The sequence below is a fragment of the Molothrus ater genome, chromosome 16 (assembly GCF_012460135.2).
Source record: "Molothrus ater isolate BHLD 08-10-18 breed brown headed cowbird chromosome 16, BPBGC_Mater_1.1, whole genome shotgun sequence".
In the NCBI taxonomy this organism is placed as follows: Eukaryota; Metazoa; Chordata; class Aves; order Passeriformes; family Icteridae; genus Molothrus; species Molothrus ater.
Window position 1 is genome coordinate 10,555,634 of NC_050493.2, and position 22,070 is coordinate 10,577,703.

General features: G+C 41.2%; 1 protein-coding gene across 3 annotated transcripts in view; it reads left to right on the forward strand.

The window, feature by feature from the left end:
- The window catches only part of GRIN2A (glutamate ionotropic receptor NMDA type subunit 2A), a 156,999-nt gene that overhangs the window by 115,996 nt on the left and 18,933 nt on the right, over positions 1–22,070 (forward strand). For all 3 annotated transcript variants that reach the window (XM_036392354.2, XM_036392355.2, XM_036392353.2), the window contains exons 11-12: positions 1,988–2,148; positions 16,029–16,216. In XM_036392354.2, the coding sequence (XP_036248247.1) occupies positions 1,988–2,148; positions 16,029–16,216 (349 nt within the window). The remainder of the gene's footprint in view (positions 1–1,987; positions 2,149–16,028; positions 16,217–22,070) is intronic.

Consider the following 22,070-nt stretch of genomic DNA (forward strand, 5'->3'; position numbering starts at 1 on the left):
AATTTGAACAGATGTGTTAATTCTTTCAACTATTCCTGTGAGAGGAAATGCCTGCCAACATCCTAGATTAATATGAACGTTTTTGAAAAGTGAGACTATTTAAAAACAAACTCCATTTTGAAATCACCAGAATATTCCACCATAATGCCCCTGTTCCCCCAAATCCCCCCCAGTTCCCCTGCCATACTGGGAACTGAGCTTGCAGAATGCTCACCACAGATGAATTTCCAAAAAATCCCAGCAATATAAGGAGCAGCAAGTCTTACAGGTCCTGAAATTGGCAGTTCTATTTTTTCCAGTTCTATTGACTGATAAATTTAGGAGACACACGAAGCCATCTCAATACATCAGAGACACATTATCTCTAGATTTAAATGAAGTTCATAGCAAGCTACATTTGTATCAGTAGAATCTCTGGACATATATTTAAAAGCAGGGTTTGTTTTAGTGCTGCATAATAAACTCAGAAAGAGAGATAGCAAATATAGACTAAGAATCATGAGTAGTGTACAGTGTAATTTTGGTGCATGGGTCAATTACTATGTGTAAAAGTAGTAGCAAAGTTATAATTTAAACAGTAAAGCTCTGAAAAGGGAAAATGAGGAAAGTAAGACATCTGTTAGCTAAACAAATAGAGAAAAATAGAGTTCATTCCTTTATGCTTTGTCAAAATATGCTTAATTAAAATGAAGTATTTAATTGTAGTTCTGTAACAAGAAAATGGTGTTGCAGCAATAATTTCACAGTCAAGGTTTGATGGAATTGAAAATACTCCCAGTTTTTGTATAAACCCATTTGTATTCTCTTTGCAAATTGGCACTGGATCTTGGGAATTCTTGATGCCCTGAGACCAAATGTTAAAAAGAGAAATATTTCATGTGGAGCCCCAAAGGAATCAGCAGCTGTATAAATATTAGGGATCTCTTGCAGCACAGGATATATAGATTGCTCTTCTAACTTCAGCAATAAAAACAGAGTGCATTTAGAGTGGAATTCATGGGTGACTGCTTTTATCAATGCTCAATTCAATTTCCTCATTAGCCAATAGTTCCTCTAATCTGAGTGACCTTTTTAATTTATTTCTTAAAGAGACATTTTCATCCTAAATTGTCACTTGGGTTTGAAAGGAAGATGTTGAAAAGGTGCATATAAAATTTTCAGATCTGTTAGCAAAGAATGTATGTGGGATTATTTGAAGGATTGCCAACTGAAACCTGAATATGCCCTGAGCTATTGCCATTCCTTTGCAGATGCCCCCTGGCTGGTTCATCTTGTGCTAATGCAATAATGATAGAGAGAGTAAAATTGTGGAACAAACCCTGTATGTCCTCAAGCAAATGGTTCATAGTTTTAAACAGCAGGTTGAACAGGGACTAGGATTACAGGTGTGGGAGCTCCAGAAGCCCTTCTCATATCAACCTATGAGTTACTGAGCCCCTGTGGAAGCTGCAAGAGCTTTTATTCTCCTGCAATCATGGGTGGAAGGAAACTCCCTCACTCTGCCTCTCCCTGGCACAGCTTCCTGCAATCCCTGGCACTCTCCAGGACTGGGGCTCCCTGTTGAGTACTGTGGATGATCCTTTTCCCATCTTCCTGATGGGGAATCACAATGTCCCAACTGAGATGGAAGTATGAAATTACTATCAACAAAATACTCTTCTCCTTTGGTTGCAGTTTGCCAGTGTGCTTGGGTCCCCTAGAGAGATGTTGGCAGACGAGGATCTGCTCCAGTTTCTGGTGACCTGTCAAAGTGCAAAGCATGGGAGAGAGTCACATTTGAGTGGCAAAATGGAGCTGGTTTTACCTTGGATGTAGATGATGTTCAGTTAGTGTGAAGACATTTTCTGGTATAATAGACCTGAATTGACCCACAGCATTTGCCTAAAAGAAATTTGAGGCAATTTACACAACTTCTTTTAGAAGCTGAAATTGCCCTTCTTCACATTTTGAATGCCTGAAGCACTTTGTTTATTCCATTTATCTCTAGTTTCAAAGGCCTCATGATTATTCACCTCCTTTTCGGTTTGGGACGGTCCCAAATGGAAGCACTGAGAGGAATATCCGGAACAACTACCCTGACATGCACCTCTACATGACCAAGTTTAACCAGAAAGGAGTTGAGGATGCCTTGGTCAGCTTGAAAACTGGGTGAGTTTTTTTTGCCCATAGGTTTTTAAAGAATGCTGTAAACTTTTCAGAAACAGAGAACTATTGGTCTGTATTTTCTGTGGTACTGGACAGACTGATGGCAGGCTGCTGTGTAGTACACGGGGCTTTTTTTGCCCCCAACTGCACTGTACAGTTATCAAAAAGCAAAATTATTGGCTGTGATTTCTGTGGTTGTTTTAAAATTACGTGGTAGCTTCAATGTCCTGTGAGAAGTAGTTTCAAAGGGCAGAATTAATGTTTCTTGAGTTTGAAGACAGTACAGTCTCTTGTTATCTTTGCAGTGCTGCCTAATCCTGCTTCTGACAATCTTGGTAAATATTCTGGTAAATATTATTGTCCTGCTTTCTTAAGATCTGAGAATTTAGTCTTGAGTGCCATCCTTTTCTGTCTGAAGTAGCCCAATCTGCCTGGTTGGACAAAGAGACAAATTTCCATTCTTAATCCTCCAAAGGTATGAGAGTGACTCATTGCTCATATCATTATTCATCTGGGTGACAGGAATCTGCTAGCTCCAAACATTTAGGCTTGATAGCAACATGATTATATTTGTTAATAATACAGTAATAATATTAATTTCTCAATATAGGCTTTTTACCTTTTTTATTGAGGTGAGAAGTTACTTTGGTGGGTTTATGTACTCTAGGGGCTGTTTCAAGGAACATCTCTCCTTATTTATGGTGAACACAGGACATGTTTCTTCCTATACTAAAATACCCTGTCTTGATCCTTTCTGGGGAACTATTTATCCTTTTAATTTTTACTCCTCTTCTGCCAAACCTATGTGGGAGTATAATGTATTAATTAAGCAAAACACCTTGAAAACCTGAAATCTTTCCTTAGAATGAAGACTCCTTCTTTAAAAAGTTATCCTTCCAGCTGTTTCCTTCTCTTCTGTCTCCTTGCTGCTGTCTGGACTCAGTGTGCCCTTGTTTCTGCAGGCATTCTCAGCTGGCACTGCCCAGCCTGGTTTGTGCCGTGCCAGGCCAGATGTGTGACATTGCATGAGACCAGCCTTGCCCAGGGGCTGCCAGACTGCAGCTCCTCCTCTGACCCAGCCTGGGCAGGTCCCATTTCCTGGGTGACAGTTGAATTATGCATTATAGACAGCTGGATCCTACCATTCCTGATGGGAATTTCTGAAGAAGGATGTCCTGATTTCAGCCATTTGTAGGACTTGTTCTGTTGGATGGACAGTTTATTTAGGCGATGCAAACTGCTTGTACTTTTCACCAACCATTTGTGCTACTGAAAGCCCTGGAAATCTGCTGTTAGCTTGAAAATCAGGCCACTCCTCAGACACTTAAGTGTGAAAACAGAGGGGCCAACCTGACTGCAGGGCTGCTCAGAATGTTCACTGAAACTCAGGCTGGCTGCTCTGGGCCAGCTGATGGTCCTTCTCAAGAGCCTTGCTCCTTTTGACAGCATCGCCTATTCATTTTTGACAGATTCCTTTTCCCCTGCTGAAGTTTCTTTCTTCTTCTGAGTGATTTCTCTGTGTGGATACCCCCAGGTGTTTGCCTTGCTCTCCTTGACTGATATTTCTGTAGCAGATGGTACAAATAAACTTCTGGGTCAATACAAGTAACTGCTGCCTCCAGCTGTGCTCCTCGGGATTTTGCCTGGTGGCACCTGCAGAAGGATTGAACAGCAGGATGTCAGCTGCTTTCAGACTCATATTCTTCAAAAACAATTTTTCATTTTTTTTGTGCCAAATTTTCTGTTCTTCAGCATACAGAATTGTATCTTCTTTCTCTCCCCTCATGATTTCACTGACCAAATTCTTTCTCTCTTCCATGTGAAATTTGCACTTTCATCTTTAACTAAACTCAGTGAAGTCTAGTTGAGACATCTTTAACTTTCTTCCCTCCCTGATTCACTGGATTCCATGATATTTAGTATATCTGGTCCCATGGAGTCTGTGTTTCTATGGCTCTTTTGAGGATGACTCATCTCTTCTTCTCAAACTACTTCTGCTTCCAAACGAATTTGTAATTTCTATTTTCCTCTTAAATGTGTGTGTTCTGTTCACCTTATTACAGCTAATTTGTCTCTTTTCATCTTTATCTCTTTCCAAAACTATTCCTGTACTTTTATCTTTTTTTTTCATTCTCATCCTTGGGGATACCACAAGCAACTTCCCTTGTCCATGGTAAGACTTGCTGCTTCTGCACAGCTTTTTGAAAATGAACTCTCTGATAATTTTATTCATAGTCTATAGACTGAGAAGGACTTGCAAAGAATCTGGTTGATAATTGCTACTCTGAGTTAAAATAAATATGAACTGTGTTATCCCTGAAGAGTGTTTGTATAACCTGTATTTCCAATCTCACTTTAAAAACTACTTTTGCTTAATTGGAGACATGAGGTTTAGTCCCTTTTAATTACTTTTGTATAGTGCTTGATTCTAATTTCAAGATGGAGCAAAAAATACCAGCTAATGACTGAATAATGCCATACATGTGGCCCTTGTGATCCAAATAAAATGCAATTATAAAGCATCTTGTCACTGTTCAGTCTGATTTTCCTATGTCTCAAACAAAGTCTTTTGATCAACTTTAATTAGCATTATCATCTTGAGATGTATTGGAAATATCTTGATCTTTGAGATCATTGTGTTTAATACATAATGTTACTGAGTTGAACTAGAAGGAGAAAGCAGGAAGAGGACAAACATAAAATTTCAGATGCACAGATTTCTGAAAACAAATTAAAAACCAAACTGCTGAGGTTTTTTGTTTGGATTTTTTTTAATCTTGCTTTCTTTCAAGAAGTGGAAAATCAGCTGCTAATGTGGCTAGAAAAAGCCTGGAGAGGGAGAAATATGTATAGAAATATGTATAAAATAAATAGTATTCCTGACTTTATTTCCTGGTCAGGTGTAAGGGTTAGCTAAGACTTGTGTTGGAGCATTGCTGTACATGCAGAGGTGAATGTGCTCACATCTGTGTCTGGGAAGCCTTGAAAAAGCCCAGCCCCTTTCTGCTTTCATCTTTGAGAGGTGAGGCTGGTACTGTTTCAGAAATGAACGTACAAGGAAAGCATCTGCCTTTGTTTTTTTAATTAGAACAAGCAACTTCACTGCATGGCCAATAGGCTTGGACCTATCTTGTTCAATTAGCATCAAAAATGTTTGAGATCATCACCTGGGAAATGCTGCAAATCAAAGTGGCAGTGAGATTTTTGTGTTAGTCTGACATTGACATTATAGCTACTCCCTCAGGTGAATCCCCATAGGGGTTCACTGCTGCTTGTTGCCGTCAGGGGTGAAGGCAAAGTTATCAGCTTTATTGGTTTTTCCTCTTTGATACAAAATCAACCTTTGTTTCTGAAAAGATCTTAAAAAAAATTCTGTAAAGACTCAGTAATATCCATCTCTCGTCACTAGGGTCTTATTTCTGAGATTCACAGATGTGTTTCTCAGGAAGCTGCTGAAATACCATTTGAACAACAGCAGAAATTTATTAATTTGATGTGTCAGTTTGCAACCCGGCCTGTTAAAAAGGAAAATCTTGTTATTGAAGGGCTACTTAATAATCTTCAAAATGGCAAAATATTGTCCCTCCTTTCAATACTGAAAGCAACCTGGATCTTATAAGCCTGTCAAAACGTGTACTTGTGTTTTTCACTAAATTTCATGCATTTAAGGGATCAGGTGGTCCACATGTGCTGTGCTACGTGCAGAGCTTGGGTTTGTTCCTTAGGCAGGACCAAGCAGCTCAGGCTTCTGTAGGGTTTGTTCCTTAATGAGAAGAGAAATGGCAGTTGCTGCCCTGAGCATTGCTCAGGAGAGCAGGGTCTGTAAGGCATTAGCTAATGTGCTCTTGGTGAGAGTGCCCAGCTCTGCCAGAGCTGTGGAGGCTCCTCTGAGCTCTTGAGATGTTTATTGATCAAATACAGCCTTGAAATTGCATTGCAAGCATTTCTGTCCATGCTGCATTTAACTGATCTACATTTCTAGAGCCCTCTGTACCAGGGAGACAGGTCCTATTGATTGTGCTTTTTGAAGAGAGAATAAATTCCCAAAGAGGAAGTTGTTAATTATTGTGTTATGTTTGCAGTGGCTCTTTGGGTGTGCTTCCTTCTATTTGCCTGGCTATATTTTTCCTGAAGAGATTATAGTTAAAGAATACCATCTTTTTGCAGGCAAAGCATCCTTCCAGTGGCAGTTCTCTGGTGTGGGTTGTATGAGCTCATAGCTCTTGAGTTTGCACGCAGTGTTTCTATTTGTGGCTGTAAAACTGTCAAGAGGAGAAATTGCAATGGCAATAAACTGGAAATGCATTTCACGTTCTCACCTTTGCCCCAGCACATCTACAGTGGCATATAGTCTGGGATTTAACTGCTAATGGCTGAAATGAGAAAATTTAATTGGGAGAGGCTCTTTTTACTGTAGGGATAAAATGGGCAATGTTTGCTTGCCTGTTGCCCGTCACTTCCTTTCAAGGGAGCTGCAGGAATGAGTCCCTGGTGTTCCCCAGGCAAGCAGCTGCAGATCCCCTGGCTGTCATGAGTGCTTTACAGCTTTTATTGCCAGCCACAGCTGTGACTGTGTGCTCAGGGATTTGATGCTAAAGTTTACTTGGGACTTCATCTGCCTTCCTGTTAAAGACAGCAGTGCTTGTGTTGATTCACATCAGCTGAACACCTTATTCCCACGTCCTGTCTGACATGCTGATGGAATTACAGAGCTGCTGGGAAAGGCTGCACTGCCACAGCAGGGATGGCCTCAGCTGTGCTGGGTTATCAGATGTGAAAGGTTACATCCCCATGATTTATGAGCTGCCCCTGAGGAGCTGCTCTCAGCCTGCAGGCTGTCCTGAGCTGTCACTTTGACAGGGACACATGATGGTTGTGTCCTCAGCATCCTCTAATGACAAGATATAATGCCAGCACAAACACCTGGAAGCAGTGCAAATGGCACGAGGAGTTATTTCCTCCCTGCAAGCCCACTGTACCATGTGAAAAGAACATGATTATTAACATGGTTTATAGAATCTTATGGCACTAAGCATAGAGAGTGCACCAGAAGACCCCAGAAGGCCCCAATGGCCTTTTAACCCCATCTGTGAGTTTATTGGCCTGAATTGGATTTTTGTTGCTCTCACAGTGATTATAAATTATCCAATTCACAGCCTCACACCCTCTGTTATTTGTTGAACAAATACAAGCAGGTCAGAGGCTGAGCTGGCAGCTTCTGCAGCATGGCACAGGCATAACCAGGAGGCAAACATCCCTGATTCCATCAGCTGCAGCGCAGTTGGGATTGTGCCCAGCAGGTGCTGCTGCTAATTAGGACTGCCAATTAAGTAGTGATGTGCCTAAAGTTAAAGTCAAACCCAACTTGTCTTTTAGGCAGCCAGCTGACAACTCTCCACTTCAATGCAAAACCAATTTCAATATTATAATTTTATTTTTACAGAATAAATACCATCAAAATTTTCACCAAAGGAAAAACTTCCTAGTTTTTGTTCTTTTTGTGATTCATACCTTTTCACCTCAAAAGAGGAGGGCAAGCTGTGAGAGAATTTGTCTGTTTGAAAGAAAAATTATATATTTTAATTTTTCGTTAAAATATATTCAAAAATACATTTCACAAATTCTTCATTGTTCTCATGGGAACACAATAGCAGCTTACAACCAGAACTCACTGAAATGTCCAAATCTTTAACCAGATTTTTAAGAATTTACCAGAGATGGTTAACTCTGTTAAAATCCAATTTTAAACAGGGATGGTTAAATCTGAAGAGTGTTTGAGGGAGAAAGAAAAAGGCCTGTAGGCAGCATGAGATATCTGTAGTCATAATAATTTATTGCTTGCAACCCTCCAGGATAGCTGCTATGATACATGAAGAGAGAGCCCCATGTATGGGTGCTCTCATCATAAAAACACAGGGGAAACATCCAAAGAGGACTGAACAAAGATCCTGAACACTACCTGGGACAGGCAGATGTTTGCTGTGCTCCAGGGTGTCTGTCCATTTACCACTCTCAATTTTGACAGTAAGCACTAAATTATTGAACAAATACAAATACACTTTCCGTAAAACTGTATGAAGGAGCTAAAGTGTGAATAACTGTTTTCTTCCTGACCTTCTATGAAAAAATATCTCTGCTAAACAGTTTGGCCCATTCAGGGTTTTCTGTCCTGGCTGACCAAGTTCAGACAACTTCTGCAATTAATAACTTCATTTAATTTGGCATCAGATGGCTGGGGTAACTTAATTTCAATTTACATTATGACGCTTTCTGTGGTTGTTTAATCTAATATATGTTTCAGTGTTCACTGTAATGTTCATTTTGGCATTATGCTCTGCAGGGAATGATTTCCAAGGGATATTCCAGCTGTAGCCACATGAGCTAAGAATTGGAAAACTGGTTTGCAACTGGGCAACTGCTGTCTGTGCCAAAGGGCTGCAGAGATGTGAAAACATTTAAATTTGCTGTTCCATCTAGGAATACTTTTCAGAGTGATCTCTTCAATATCAATTCTGAAATCTAGTATCTTAAAAGAAGTGTGTGGCTGAATGAGCACAGCTTTCATTTCACTGCTGAAGTGAGCAGAGTTCAGCACTGCAAGCTGCCAGCTGAGACTTAAGGAACTCCTATGGCACTTCCACTCATGGCAGGATTTTCTGGCATCAGTTTTTCTGATGGCTGATTCCTTCTTCCCTATAACTTGCTGTCCTTTCAGGAAATGCAGTTATTCTCATATTCTTGTTATTCTTACATTTTCAGGAATGTCTTCCTGGCCAGAAGATTGCTTCTTTTGCAACTTTTTTGTTTTAAAGAAAGAGAAACAAACAACCCTGTTTCTCCGGTTCACCTGATGCATAGAAGCTTGCCTCTAGGAAAAAATATTTTTTAGTAATTTCTTTCCAATTTCTTTACTCAGTACCTGAGTGCTCTTCTGGAGGTTTTTTTTTTTTTGATTGTGGTTTTTGGTTTTTTTTTTTTAAGATTACTTCCTTTGGCTGCATTAAAACTTTTTTAGGTAATGCTGTTATCTAATATCTCTAAATATTACAAGTAGCCTGGAAATAAAATGAACAGGTGGAAGTAGCTGTGTGCCATCTAACCCCCATTCTTTTCAGAAGCTATTCTGAGTTTTAGTCTTCATTTCATTTGGGGCTGAGATCAGGTACTTGGTGAGCTGTGCTGAATTTATCCTTCATTATGCTATTGTAACTGGGACAAAATCTTTAATCTAAAAATATATTCCCCCCACTCAGCTCTTCAAGTTTTGTGTTTTGATAAACTGATGCGTTGCAAAAACTTCTTGGCTTGGCTTCTGATATGTGAAGTGGGACAATCTTCCATTGTATAAATTAATCATAAAGGCACACTAAATTTTCCATTATTTTGTTGCTAAGGGAAGTGTTACAGGGACTGGGAAGGTGTTTGGGCAGAGGGGTGGTGGATGGGAGCTCCTGTGAGTGAGGAGGGTGAACGTGCCCATTCAGGTAACCACAGCCAAGGGAGGAAGGGAGGCTCTCCATGGATTTCCTGGCTGCTGGGATTGCCCTGACAGGCGAGGTGAAGCCTCCACAACCTCTCATGGTGGTGTTAATGTCTGTCAGAACCTGCTCTTTCAAATTTGGTCTGTGTTGCCTGTGTGCAGGTTGAAGTGAGGATCATTTAAGCTGGGAGAAAAGCTGAAAGCTGGTTCTGTGCTCCTGAGTTCATCATTTAACTGGGTTATACTTTGCTGACCTGTGCTGTTGCAGGGGGTGGTTGTTCAATTTTCCCCTAATGAATTGGCAATATCAAGATGTCAAGAAATCCACTCAGTGTGTGTGAAGTTCAGTTCTGTGAGGAGCCATTTGAATGTGTACTGAAAGATAAAGTCACTGCTGGTGATGAAGTGCATCAGATAAGCTGAAATGCATTTTAGTCAAAACTGTGTCAGAGGAATCAACAGTCCTTCTTGCTAAAGGTTAAATATCTGCTTTTGCTCCAGCAGTATCAAAGTGTCACTTCAGAGACGTTCATGGGAGCCTCATCTTCAGAGCAGCATTGTTTCCCTTTGATTGCTGCGCCATTCCACAGTGACCTTTCAGCACTGGATCCCCAGCACACAGAGACACAAATGGATGCTCTCCCTCATTGTTCACTCTTGACACACTTTCTTTTATCCCTTCTGTGGAGAAAGAAGGGATGAAATGAAAGTTTATGACATAAACCCGTCAGATCTTGCAGACAGTATATTTGTACTTGCTGCCTTCCCAACACTGCTATTGATGATCTCCAAAAACTTAACTTAGTCTGGCCTTAAGTGGACACTGTATTTTTTTGTGTTTTTTTTTCTTTTTTTTTTTTTTTGCCTAATGTCATTGTGGCTCCAGAACTACTGAGCACATTGGCATTTTTGATTTTTACTTCTCATTCCATCAAGAGAACAAAGTCATTGAAGGATCATGTAGTTGGTTAAGGAAGCAAAGGAACATTTTTCAATTGTGTTATAATTCTGTGGTAAGGGAGAAGTGACTAATAAAAGAGCATTTTCCTTGTCTTCCTTTTCAGTTTTCATCATAGAAATTTTATGAAAAATTGTGTCAATAATAAAGATGGGGAAAATTATAGGGAAGCATTTTCAACTTTTCTGAAATTGCTTTTTCTCTAGAAAGGCAATTTTGCATGTGTGCAGCAATGCTTGAGAATGAATTTTTGCTATAGCTATTCTGATTTTTCAACTCTTATCCTGCTTGATGAATCATAAATATTTAGTTATGGGATTGTCGACACTTATTTTTCACATATCTCCCACTTCAAATTCTTACATTCAGTAATGCCCTTTGGGGTTTTTCTAGAACTATTCCAGTTCATGATTTCATACCACCTGATGTTCTCTGATGCTGTGAGATAAAATCTCCCCATTGCCTTTTCTCTTGGTGCTTGCTCGATGAAGGACATTTGCCTTTGTAGTCACTATTATATAAATATTCCAAACTGTTTACTTTTCGTTCTAGCCAGGATTATTGCAGTAGTTTTTGTGAGGAGGTTTGCAGGCCTGCCTGTAGCTCAGATGAGCCACAGCTCTGTGTCCTGCACTGGCTGGAGGTGCCTGGCCAGCCTGACCAGCTTGTGGCAGTTATTAACCTTTGTCATTCCAGCCTTGGCAGTTCTCTCTCAGCTCTCTAATATTTCTCTCCAGTTTATTTAAACCTCCACAATGTGACAGAGCTGTTCACTCCCTGCTGAGGCTGCAGTGAGCTGACAATTGTGAATTTGTGTGTGGCTGGGGCTCGCAGGGAGCTCTGGGTGCGGGGTCTGTGCTCGGCGTGTGGAGGCTGCTCTGCACTCAGGGTGTAACCCCAGTGGCAGCGTGCTCAGCTGGCAGCACACTGCAGCTTTCCTGCCACAACAACCAACACCTGGGGCTTGCCAGTCTCTGGAGAAAGAACAGGGAGAGCTGGAGGTCCAGGCTTCCCAGTCCTGCCTGGGGAATGACAAGACAAGGCTGGGCTCCTGTGTCCAGCAGTCCCTGCCATGCACCCAGCCTGGTGTTCCATCAGAGCCCAGCAAAACCAGCAGCTGTGGCTTTCCCCACGCAGACATGGCAGAAGGAAAGTCCTCTGTGTTCCCAGCAGCCTTCTGGCCTGCACACACCCCTGCCTTGTCTTCCTCCAGGGCTGATCTAGCTGCCAGCTTTACAAACTGCTCAGAAAGGGTCACATTTTTGGATTTGCCCAGATTTTGCTGTCTCCGTTTTTGGAAACGCTAATTGAGAAATGTTTGTAGTTATCTGAAAGTTCTTAAAAATTTGGAATGCCAGAAATTCACCTCCTAGTGATGGAAGAGTTGGGTGCCCTAAAATCTGAGCTCTTCAGCTGGGGCTTGTTCCTCCCTGCCCACGCTGCAGGGGTACAGCATGTTCTGGAGCTTTGCAGGAGCAGTACTTCTGTAATCAGCATGATGAAGAGATGATTAAGCCTTGAGAGGTTATAAGAGTTATGTTGGAAACGCAGAAAATATATTGTGAATATAAGTTTGTGTTTGTGGACACCAAGAGTTTTTCAGGGCAATCAATTTTTGATTTACAGTTAAGGCATTGGCAGCGACCACACAGGAGAACCTTCAGCTCTCAGCATCTGTCAGGAAAATACCTCATGTTTTTAAATTGATTCATGTAATGGGATTTGTTGTGACCTTAGAGAAGCAGAATGGAAAAAGTCCTCAAAAGTAAAGCTTCCTGCATCCTCAGAACCTGTTCCATGTGTGAGCACTGTACTGATCCCAGGCTCCTGGGAAGCTGGGGAGGTGCTTCCACAGTGAGTGAGTGAAACTCTGGCTGTGCTTTGTCTTTCTGTCCCAAGGTTTTACTGCAGCGTTCAGTAACTAAGGAGGCAAACTGCATGTGAAGAGTGTAATTTCAGAGGCAGCACAAGGCTTTTGCCCTGGAGCCTTTAGCAAAGAGATCTTCTTCCTTTGTATTTCTGACTGAGGCTGTTTTGACAGAAGAATAGCTGATTCTCTGTATTTTCTCTGTGTTTAGCAGCATGTGTTTTATGTGCTTGCACTGCTAAACTATAAATCCCAGAATAAACAGACGACAAATTCCAGAGTGTGTTTGATGTTGTCTGGTTTCAGCAGTGTTTGTACCCACAGAGAGAGCAACACCTCCCAGTCCCTGAGCCATGAGCATCCTCTGGGAGGGGAAGAGCCTCCCTTCCCCACAGATAACTGCAGATGTCAGCCAGTGAGGCTGGGCTGTACTGATTTTGGTAATTGTCTGCTGTAGATCAGAAAAGCTACAATGTCCTGAGGGTACAAGCAAGCAGGTTTGTGAGGTTTTTTCCCACTGTGAGCCTACCCAAAGGACATAGATTTTTGTTGTTGCTCTCCATACAAGGAAATATTGTCTCTGCTGCATCAAAGCCCATAATTTAGGAAACTCTGATCTTATGTTGAGGGCTGCAGGCTTGGGCAGTTGCAGCAGTGGCTCTCAATTGTCAGCGCCCGGCTAGCTCCAGCACTGCCAGCAGCACGAGGGGCACTTCTCCCGATACCGGCTTCGGGATAGCGCCTAAGGCAGTGCCCAGCTTGCGGCTGTAGGCACACCTTGGGCAGGACGGAGTCTGGTAAAGGCTGCAACCAGCGGAAAGAAGAGGGCGGACTCCAACTGTGGCTTCACCCGGGCTTTAATGAACCCCGGAGGGACCGACAGAAGGAAACGGGGGGCGGGGGGGGGCTGACAACAGATTTTAAGGGGTAGGGAGAACAAGGGAGGTGCCAGGCATTGGGCCAATGGGGGTGCAGTGGGGAGTGGGGTCCAAGGGATTGACACGTGGGCAGCACCAACGGGAAACATTCTGGGGAGGGGCCCCGGTTCCTCAGCCAACCATCGAACTCCCCTGCTGGAACATTCTAGCAGTAAGGGTGGGGAGTGAGAGTGATTGGCGGGGCACCGGGGAGGGGTCAGAAGAAAAGATCCAAGGGTTTCCAGGGAAACCAGGGCGGAGTTTAGGGGATACATTGTTGGCTGGGGTGGAGCCAGGAAGACAGACAGCTCCAAAGGCGGGAAGGGAGAACTGGGGCAGAACCATTTTCAGACAGAAGGGGATTGGAACAAACCAACCTAATAACAAAACACACTGCAACAGGCAGTGCCCCAGCACCCTCTTGACTCTTTCCAATTTAATTACCCCCAGTGCCAGGTAGCCATCCGTGTTTTATTTATGGATTGAATTTGTGACATCGCCTACCAGATGTTTAGTGATTTTCTGCATATTAAATTATCCATTTAAAGGAAGGAGGAAACCAGATTTTGAGCATTGGTGGAGTTAATCTGACTTTTAAACTGAAGGTTGCACCAACTGAATTTTAGGGAAGAGGGGAAAAGCAAGAGAACTGATGGCCCAACTCTATTTTTAGTGGTTGCATGAACCACCTCTACTCTGAATTAACCACTTCACTAAATTTCAGTTAGATGATGTGAATGGTGACTGTTGAGATAAATATCCTGGAAGGAAGGCAATACAGAATAGTAATTAGTGACAGGAAGTTCCCTTTTTCATGACAGCAGACAAAATCCAACAACTCAATTCTCTCCTGGTATTCGTCTTGGTTTAATGTGAGATAGACACAGGTTTCTTCAGTGCCACATTTTTGGTATCTGATTTAGAGTTCTGAAAAAGTGAGGGGTCTCTTGATTGATTATTTATGAATAAACTTTGAATTATGATATGCATGAAAGCATTTTGGGCCTTTTTTTCTGTTAGTAGTCAGAATGTGATATGTCTAGGTCCTTCTCCATTCTGTGGGTATAAATGAAAAGCTCTATCAACATAAACTGATTTAAGCTTAGTAGCAAGCGTGACTCCAAAACTTCATAGCAACAGAACTCACAACTGGTGCATCCTGATACAATGTAATTGAAGCTGATGCTGTTGTACCTGTTTGTGCCACAGTACATTTATTTTTATAGCTGCCTTTCCATGGAGACAGGCCCCAGCTGTTGGTGGGCAGTGTGGTGCCAAGCTGTGCCAGCTGCAGCCCCTCAGAGGGTTCCAGCAGTGCTGCAGGTGCTGCTCTGTGCCTCTGCAGAGGCTCCGCAGGCAGAGCTGGCAGCGCCTGCAGCTCTGGGGAGGCAGGGGGAGACTCCCACATCATACAGCAAAGCCAATTGTCCTTCCTGCTCCTCTGACTCCCAACAGGATCACAAAGATGCTGGGAAGGGAGGGTTCCTGGGAATGGGGTGGCTTTGATTTTTTTGTGTCATTCAGGTGAGGCTGGAGCTGAGGCCCCAACAGCTTTTCCCTCATGTTGTTGTAGGCCGCTGCTCTTCTGCAAGTAGTAAACATCTTAAAAGTTTTTGGCTGCAGATGAGGGCAGTAATGCAAAATAAAGCTTTATCTGTTTCTTCCTGAAGTTTGCATATGAATTTCTGGCAGTGCAAAAATGCCTTTTCTTTGACTGGGATCTGCTGCTGTCAAATGATTGTCCTTCCAAATGGCCTCCTCCTCTTGTATGTGCAGTTTCACTGCCTTCATTTGTGAAATGTCCATGCACCTGCCTTCTAGCTTGCTTTACAGTGCTTCTGAGAAGGTATCCCTGGAGGACATTGCTTCTTTTCCTTTCTTTCTGGATTTGTTTTCCACTCCTATTGTGTTCCCTGTATTCTTTAGAGAATGGGATTATCCCATTCTTCCATTTTTAGGTAGATAGGGTAAAAGGCTTAAACTTTTTCACAAGTTCTTTTCTTCCTGCTGTGCTCCAGATACACAAATAGTATGTTTGGAACTGTGAATCATAAAGAAATATTTTCTATCAAATTTCAGTGGAATTTAGGTAACTCTATGACATATGCTCCAGTATATCAAGGACTTTGACATACTGGAGCATACCAAGGACTTTGTCTTATCAAGGACTTAACCTCCACCTTCACTGTTTATTTTTGGAAAGAGAAGTAAAACAAGGGTGTGTATGTAAAACTGGTGAACATTTTCAATCTCCTTCAGTATTTGAAATATACTAATTGTCTATTTCTGTTTCAATTCTAAGTTCTCTGTTGTAATTTCTGTTGGTTTTAGAGACCATTTTTCATCTGAAGATAGTCATTACCCATACCAAGAGCAAAGATATGAAGATATCAGGGCAAGACATTTTGTAGATTGGTTTCTCCTGCTCAGTATTTTTTAACAGCATCCCTTAAAATAGAAATGCAAAACTATGTGTCCTACTTTCCCCTCACTAAAATAGATGCCTTTTGTTAATTTTAGATACAGCAGAGCAGGATATGTAATTAATGATATCAAAGAATCCATATGATATTCAACAGGGTCCTAACATCAAGGACAAAAGAAGTCTGACAACAGCTGTCCCTAATGATTTGGTTTGTAAAATGTTGTCTTTTATTTCAGGAAGTTGGATGCTTTCATCTATGATGCAGCAGTGCTGAATTACAAGGCTGGAAGAGATGAAGGCTGCAAACTTGTCACAATAGGCAGTGGGTACATCTTTGCCACTACTGGCTATGGGATTGCTCTCCAGAAAGGATCACCTTGGAAGAGACAAATTGATCTCGCCCTCCTTCAGTTTGTGGGAGATGGTAGGGACCAAGCTTTTTCCTTTCCTTTCTTCCTCTGTGTATGCACAGTTAATTCGGTTTTAGTAGCTCTGAGCCTGCTAATACTGTTCTCTTGAAGTCTTTAAAATACAACAAAAAAGGTAAAACAGAGTAAAATTACTTCTTGGTGCTGAGACAGGAGTTCTCTTCCAATCACCTAACTCACCTCACCACCAAGGGCATCAGCCTCTATTTTCAGAAAGTATTTTCATATACATCACAAAGCAAAGCTGGCCTAAGTGTTAGAGAGCATTTGTCCATTTATTTATTTATTTCCTTTGTTTTTGTCTCTTCCTTAGTAGATGAGTTATCTTTCAGCATGACTGTTCTGCTATTAAAAAGTGTTTAGCTCAGTTCTGAGCTGATGTGAGTGATCCCTAATCCAGGATGGTCTCATTCAAACTTCTGGTGAAAGAATGCCTATGAAATTGAATTGGGGTGACTAATTCATTGTACTCATTGTACTTCAAACAAATATTTTTTATTCTAACATGAAATATAAGAACTGTAGGTCCTCTTGGCACTTCTGTCCTGCAGTAGAAAACTTGCTGCACAGCTTTGATATATTTGAAAACAGCAATGATGACTCAATCTCCACAGAGGGTATGAACTCCTTTTTGATTGTAGAAAGCTTCGTGTTTCACCTGTGGAAGCAAATAGAAATATGGTAATCAAAAGTTTTCTGTGGTGTGTCTGATGAAATCCTCTATCAGATTGGAATATGGTGTGTATTACATAATCTTTATTTTGGTTTTTCACATAGATGTGTATGTTGAATCTGCATTTCTCTATCAGTGAAAGAGAGGGCTTTATGAAAAGATAAATATGGGTTTAATGTCACCAGTAAGAAGCAATTGAGGGTAAGAATCGTGAATTTCAGTGTAATAGCAATGGCAGAGAGCAGGACTTAGCATAGTGGCCTCCTGTTCCATAAACCACAGGACATTAATTTTCATGGGGCAGACAATGAGTGTGTAAGTCTTCCAGCACATGGATTTTACTCCTATTATAACATTAAACAACTGAGGTGTCATCATCACAACTGATGCATTTTTTCTGGTGTATATATGGAAATAATAATGCTCTCATATCCCTCTGTTGGGTTTAGAGAAGCCATGGAAGAAACCTCTCTAACTTGGGAACTTGGGTGAAGGAATGCCTAGATGACCTGCAACGGCTGCCTTTCAAACATTCACATTTTCCTGAATATTATTTTCTGTTTGTGTAATACTGTTAAGAATTATTAGGTGCTAAAATTCAGAGCCACTTTTAAATGAGGAATTTGAATCAGAGAAGTTGAATTATTGTTCCCATACTAAAGAGGAAAAATCTCCTGTAGCCTGAGGGAGGATCTGAGTTGTGTTTCTCAGTGTGGGCTAACCCCTATGGATGTAGCCAGAGCAACACTTGGGTTTTCATTCCTTTCACTTTGCATTTCCTTCATTCTCACTCCTTCAGCATTTTTGATACATCTCATCCAACACAAAAAATTAAATCACAGAGAAAGAAAATAAATGCAATAGAAAGGAAAGCACTTGAAGCTATTTAAGAAAAATCTCATCAAAATACTGAAGGTGCTGCATTTTTATGTTTCACCTCAACTCTAAATATCAGGTACAAAACAAAGTGGGTGGGAGCAAAGTGTGAAAAGTCTTACCCTGTGTTTACACTTTGACCTGTAGACTTCCATGGCATAGAAATCCTTATATCTTTAACCCATTTTTAGTTGCTTAAAATAATACAAATGAATTGTCCACAAACCTCAATATTAAAACTTACAGAATAGCAATAGATAAAGGGAACACCCAGGTGAATGAAACCTCATTATGAAACATCTGTGCCCTGCTCAGAAGATAAGCAAACATGTTAAATGCACAAACCACGGGAATTGTGACTAAATTTATGGCATTTTTTCATTACTATTAGAAGTTACTCTGAACAACCCAGGAATGCTAAAACATTACTTTTCTCTAGTGAAGGATCCCTACGTTTGTTCAGAAAATTGTGTGGGCTCTAGTAAAGAGAATAGTAGTTGGACATATAGGAAGTGTAGAAATTCTTGTAGGTATGTTTCTTTTAGTCCCAGAACTGTCTCACTTTGTCTCACAGTCTATATGACCATTTTCAGGAAAAACAAACCCCAACCACCATTGGCTTTCCACCAAATGAGGGGAGAAAAAAAAGCAAAAAAAATCAACAAAAAAGCCCTAATAATGAAATTTCTTCTACTGAGTTACAAAGTACATTGCAGGTGAACTGGAACTAAACACCAAGAAATTAAATGTAAAGAGTAATTGCCTGGAACTAGCTCGACCTGATTTTGTAATCCATGTCTAACTTCAGTAGTTCGATGGATAATCTTTTTAGCTGTGAACTTACATAACTCTGTTTTGGTGAGCTAGAAGGGATGAACCCAGAGTTCAGACCAACATCACTTTGCTGTATCACTAAAAATCTCTTTGAAGTTCTCTAGACTAAAAGCAAGTATGGTTGGGGGGAAAGTTTCATCCTAAGAGAGTACTCCTGGGAAAGGCTCAGTGGAACCTGAATGAGGTTGTTTAAATAAATAGGCAAACACAAACGAAGGCAGAAATCTTATTTCACATGTATTACTTCTGTAGAATATATTATTCTCAAAGACTAAGCTGTAAAACAGCAGAACCCCAAGTAGGATTGAATTATTCTTCAGTATGTGTAATAGGGCATTCATCAGGGTATGGAATAATTTCAGTGAATGATTGTAAACCTAATGAGTTCCATAACTATAAGAAGAAAACATTCTAATGAGTTCAACAAACACAGTTTCTTTATATAAATAATATGTTAATAAGAGGAAAAACCTTGGATAAGACCAAGTAATTTGTGAAAAAGTATATCTGATTGCCTATACAAAAAGCCATGATCTCATTTCTTTTTTACATTTACCCAGTACTGAAATGGCCTTTTGAAATATATTTTAGAGCTTCCAATTTCCTCTGCACGTGTCTTTCTCCTGTGATTTTTCTCATTTGATTTTTTCCTTGCTGCTTCTCTATCATTCTCCTATCTAAGCCAGTTCACTTACACATTGAAATGAATTTTTTGTGCAGTGGATAGGAACCTCTTCCCTCTTCCTTGCTGATGTAAAACATCCAACTGAAGAATTAATTGCTTGTTCATGCAGGGGCATCTTTTCCTACTTCTCAAAGCATGATGCTGTTTCTGCATTAAAGCCAATGACTTGGAACCTCTTTTTAATCTTATTGGCACTGGAAAAGGAGTTAACTAAATACAGAGGGGTGTAGACTTGTGTTAGGGATAACTTCAAGCTCTCACGGGTGGTTTATCTTTATGTTTCTACGTGAATAGTGTTCCCATCCTGAGGATAGCTCTACTGGGTGGACCAATTACACTGACAATTATCAATCACACTGTGGGAGCAGCTCTGAAGTCTCAGTGTAAGGAGCAGGCTACAAGATGCCAAATTTGTTACTCTAACAAGGAGGAAAAGAGACAGAGGAAAGAAGAATGGGAATGAGTTGCTGAGGAGTTTAAAGAATAGCTACTTAATTGTCTCAAAAGTATAGTTGTGCTCCAAAGGTTTCATCCCTTGGTCTGTGCAAGTTCAAATACGAAGCCCTGCTTATGGGAAGTTGAGATGAATGAGCAGTTGTTAGTGTAAGATTAATTGCTTTGGAACTCTGAGTCTTTCTAACAGAAAGAATTAGGAGTTGCTTTTTCTTGTATAAGGGATATGAGTGAAGTGCATTGCTAGTGAATTTCTGGCTTTGTTCATCTTGCTTTCTGTACAGCACATCTCATTATCTGCAAAAGCTTTGAGTTGATGATTAGCATCTGCAGCTTTGTTTAAGATAGTTGATCTTTGGTATTATTCTCTAAAGCCCAGTGGTGGTTGTGTTGCTTTTTTTGTCTTGCTGTGGTCACAAGATGAAACTTCCATTGTTTTTTAACAGAGGAGTAAAAATATTTCTACTGAGACACAGAATCTCAATCTTCTGTTGAGAAATAGAAGCACCCAGGAGTTCAGAAGCAGCTCAAATGATACGGCTGCTAAGAAACAACACCATCATTTTGTTTGGATCCTCCACCCACGGCCGCAGGAATGTGTCAGAACAGAAATGCCGTGCGCTGGGGAATCGCATGATCCCTGCTTTGGTTTCTGTTCTGAACCTCTGCAGGAGCAGCTGGGCTGGCTGATGTCCCCACAGCAGCGTGGTACCTGGCACTGTCACTGCTATGGGCACACAGGGGGTGAGGTGCCAGCAGTGGGAGAGGGCTCAGGCACAGCCTGCAGTGCCGCAGCTCCGGACGCGGCGTTGGGAGCGCACCCCTGCTCCTCCAGGAGCAGCAGGAGCTTCGGGCAGCTGTCTGCAGGCCAGGTGCTCCTGATACTCCTCTGGCTTGGGCTGCACATGCCATTTAAACAGTAGTACTTCTTCTAAAAATATCCCAAGAAGTTATTTGGGAGGCATTGTTTCTGAAAAGCATGGCACTCAGTCTTTGGGGTTTGGTGTAGAACCATGGGTGCATAGAAAGAGAGAATTTGGCTTCCTCTTCCTCTCTTTTTCTTTCAGTCTGTCTCCCATCTCTCTTTGAGAAGATGAGATTATTGAACTACAAATGACAAAGCTACTTCAGAATTAAGAGAGTAAGAGGGGTTCTGAGTGTGAATGGGATGAAGAGAAAGACAGCAAGGAGTCTTAACTATGAGGGATGCAGCAGAATAGAGGGATAAAACACTCATGGCAGCAGAAGTGTTTGGATACAAGGAACAGAAAAAGCTGGGTAAAGAGAGCAGTTTTGGGGAGGAGTGTTGAATACCAGCCAGCTGGCCAGGTTATGCATCTACTTGTCTGAGGTATTTGTAATGTATTGCATTACCTGCAGATTAAGAGCTCAGTTCAAAAGACAGTGTGGGAAGAGATCTCCAGGAAGAGGGCAGGTGGTGTAGCTGTATTAAGCCCTTAACCCTTGAAGCTGAAAACTTAAGCAATTAGAGACTCAGAGACATAAAGAAGAAAACTGGTTCTGGTCTGAGTTTCCACAGAGTCTGTTATCCCTTCCTACTAACTTTCAGTTCTGGTTAATCTTCATGTGCTTTTAGGGCATCTTAGTACACTAAGAATTGTTTTCCTGGGTGGATAATTGCTTCCCAGTCCTTACGGGTAATAGGTAACTGTGGAAATGAGATTTGCCCCTTACATCTGGAAGGGGAAAGCTCTTTGCTATTTTGTTCATATTTTAGCATAAGCCTTCCAAATCACTGTGTAGATTATAAGGAAGTGTAGCAGTGTGACTCACACGGGCTGATAAAGCCCAAGAAGGAAATACGTATGTGATTATAAGGACATATTTTCAGTGTGTGCTGCTCAGGCAGAATACACCCACAATCACAGTGATTTTCTGTTTATATATTTAGTGTCCTCCTTAAGCAGTGGGTGGAACAAATGTGACTGAAGAGTGTGAGTGTATAAGTGGAGGGCGTTTGTGTAGCTGAACAAGAGTTAGAGGGATTGTAATATTGAAAGTCGTGCTTAGCAGTTCTGTTAATTCATCCTTAACTAATGGGGACATGCAGAGTGAAGTCATTAGCTCACAGTAAGTTTATTGCTGTCAGTCATCTGTGTTCCTCTTGCTATTTTCACAGGGGGAAATAACTCAGAAAATAAGACTGAGAGAGATTGTTTTGGGGGATCCAGGCTGAATTTGAAAAGTTGCTGTGCCTTTATGTAATCTCTTCTCTGAAACATTCAGTATGGATTGTATAACTGGGTCAAATTGGAATTGATGAGCTTATTGAACCAAATGCACATCAAGCCCGTTTGGCTGCTGACCC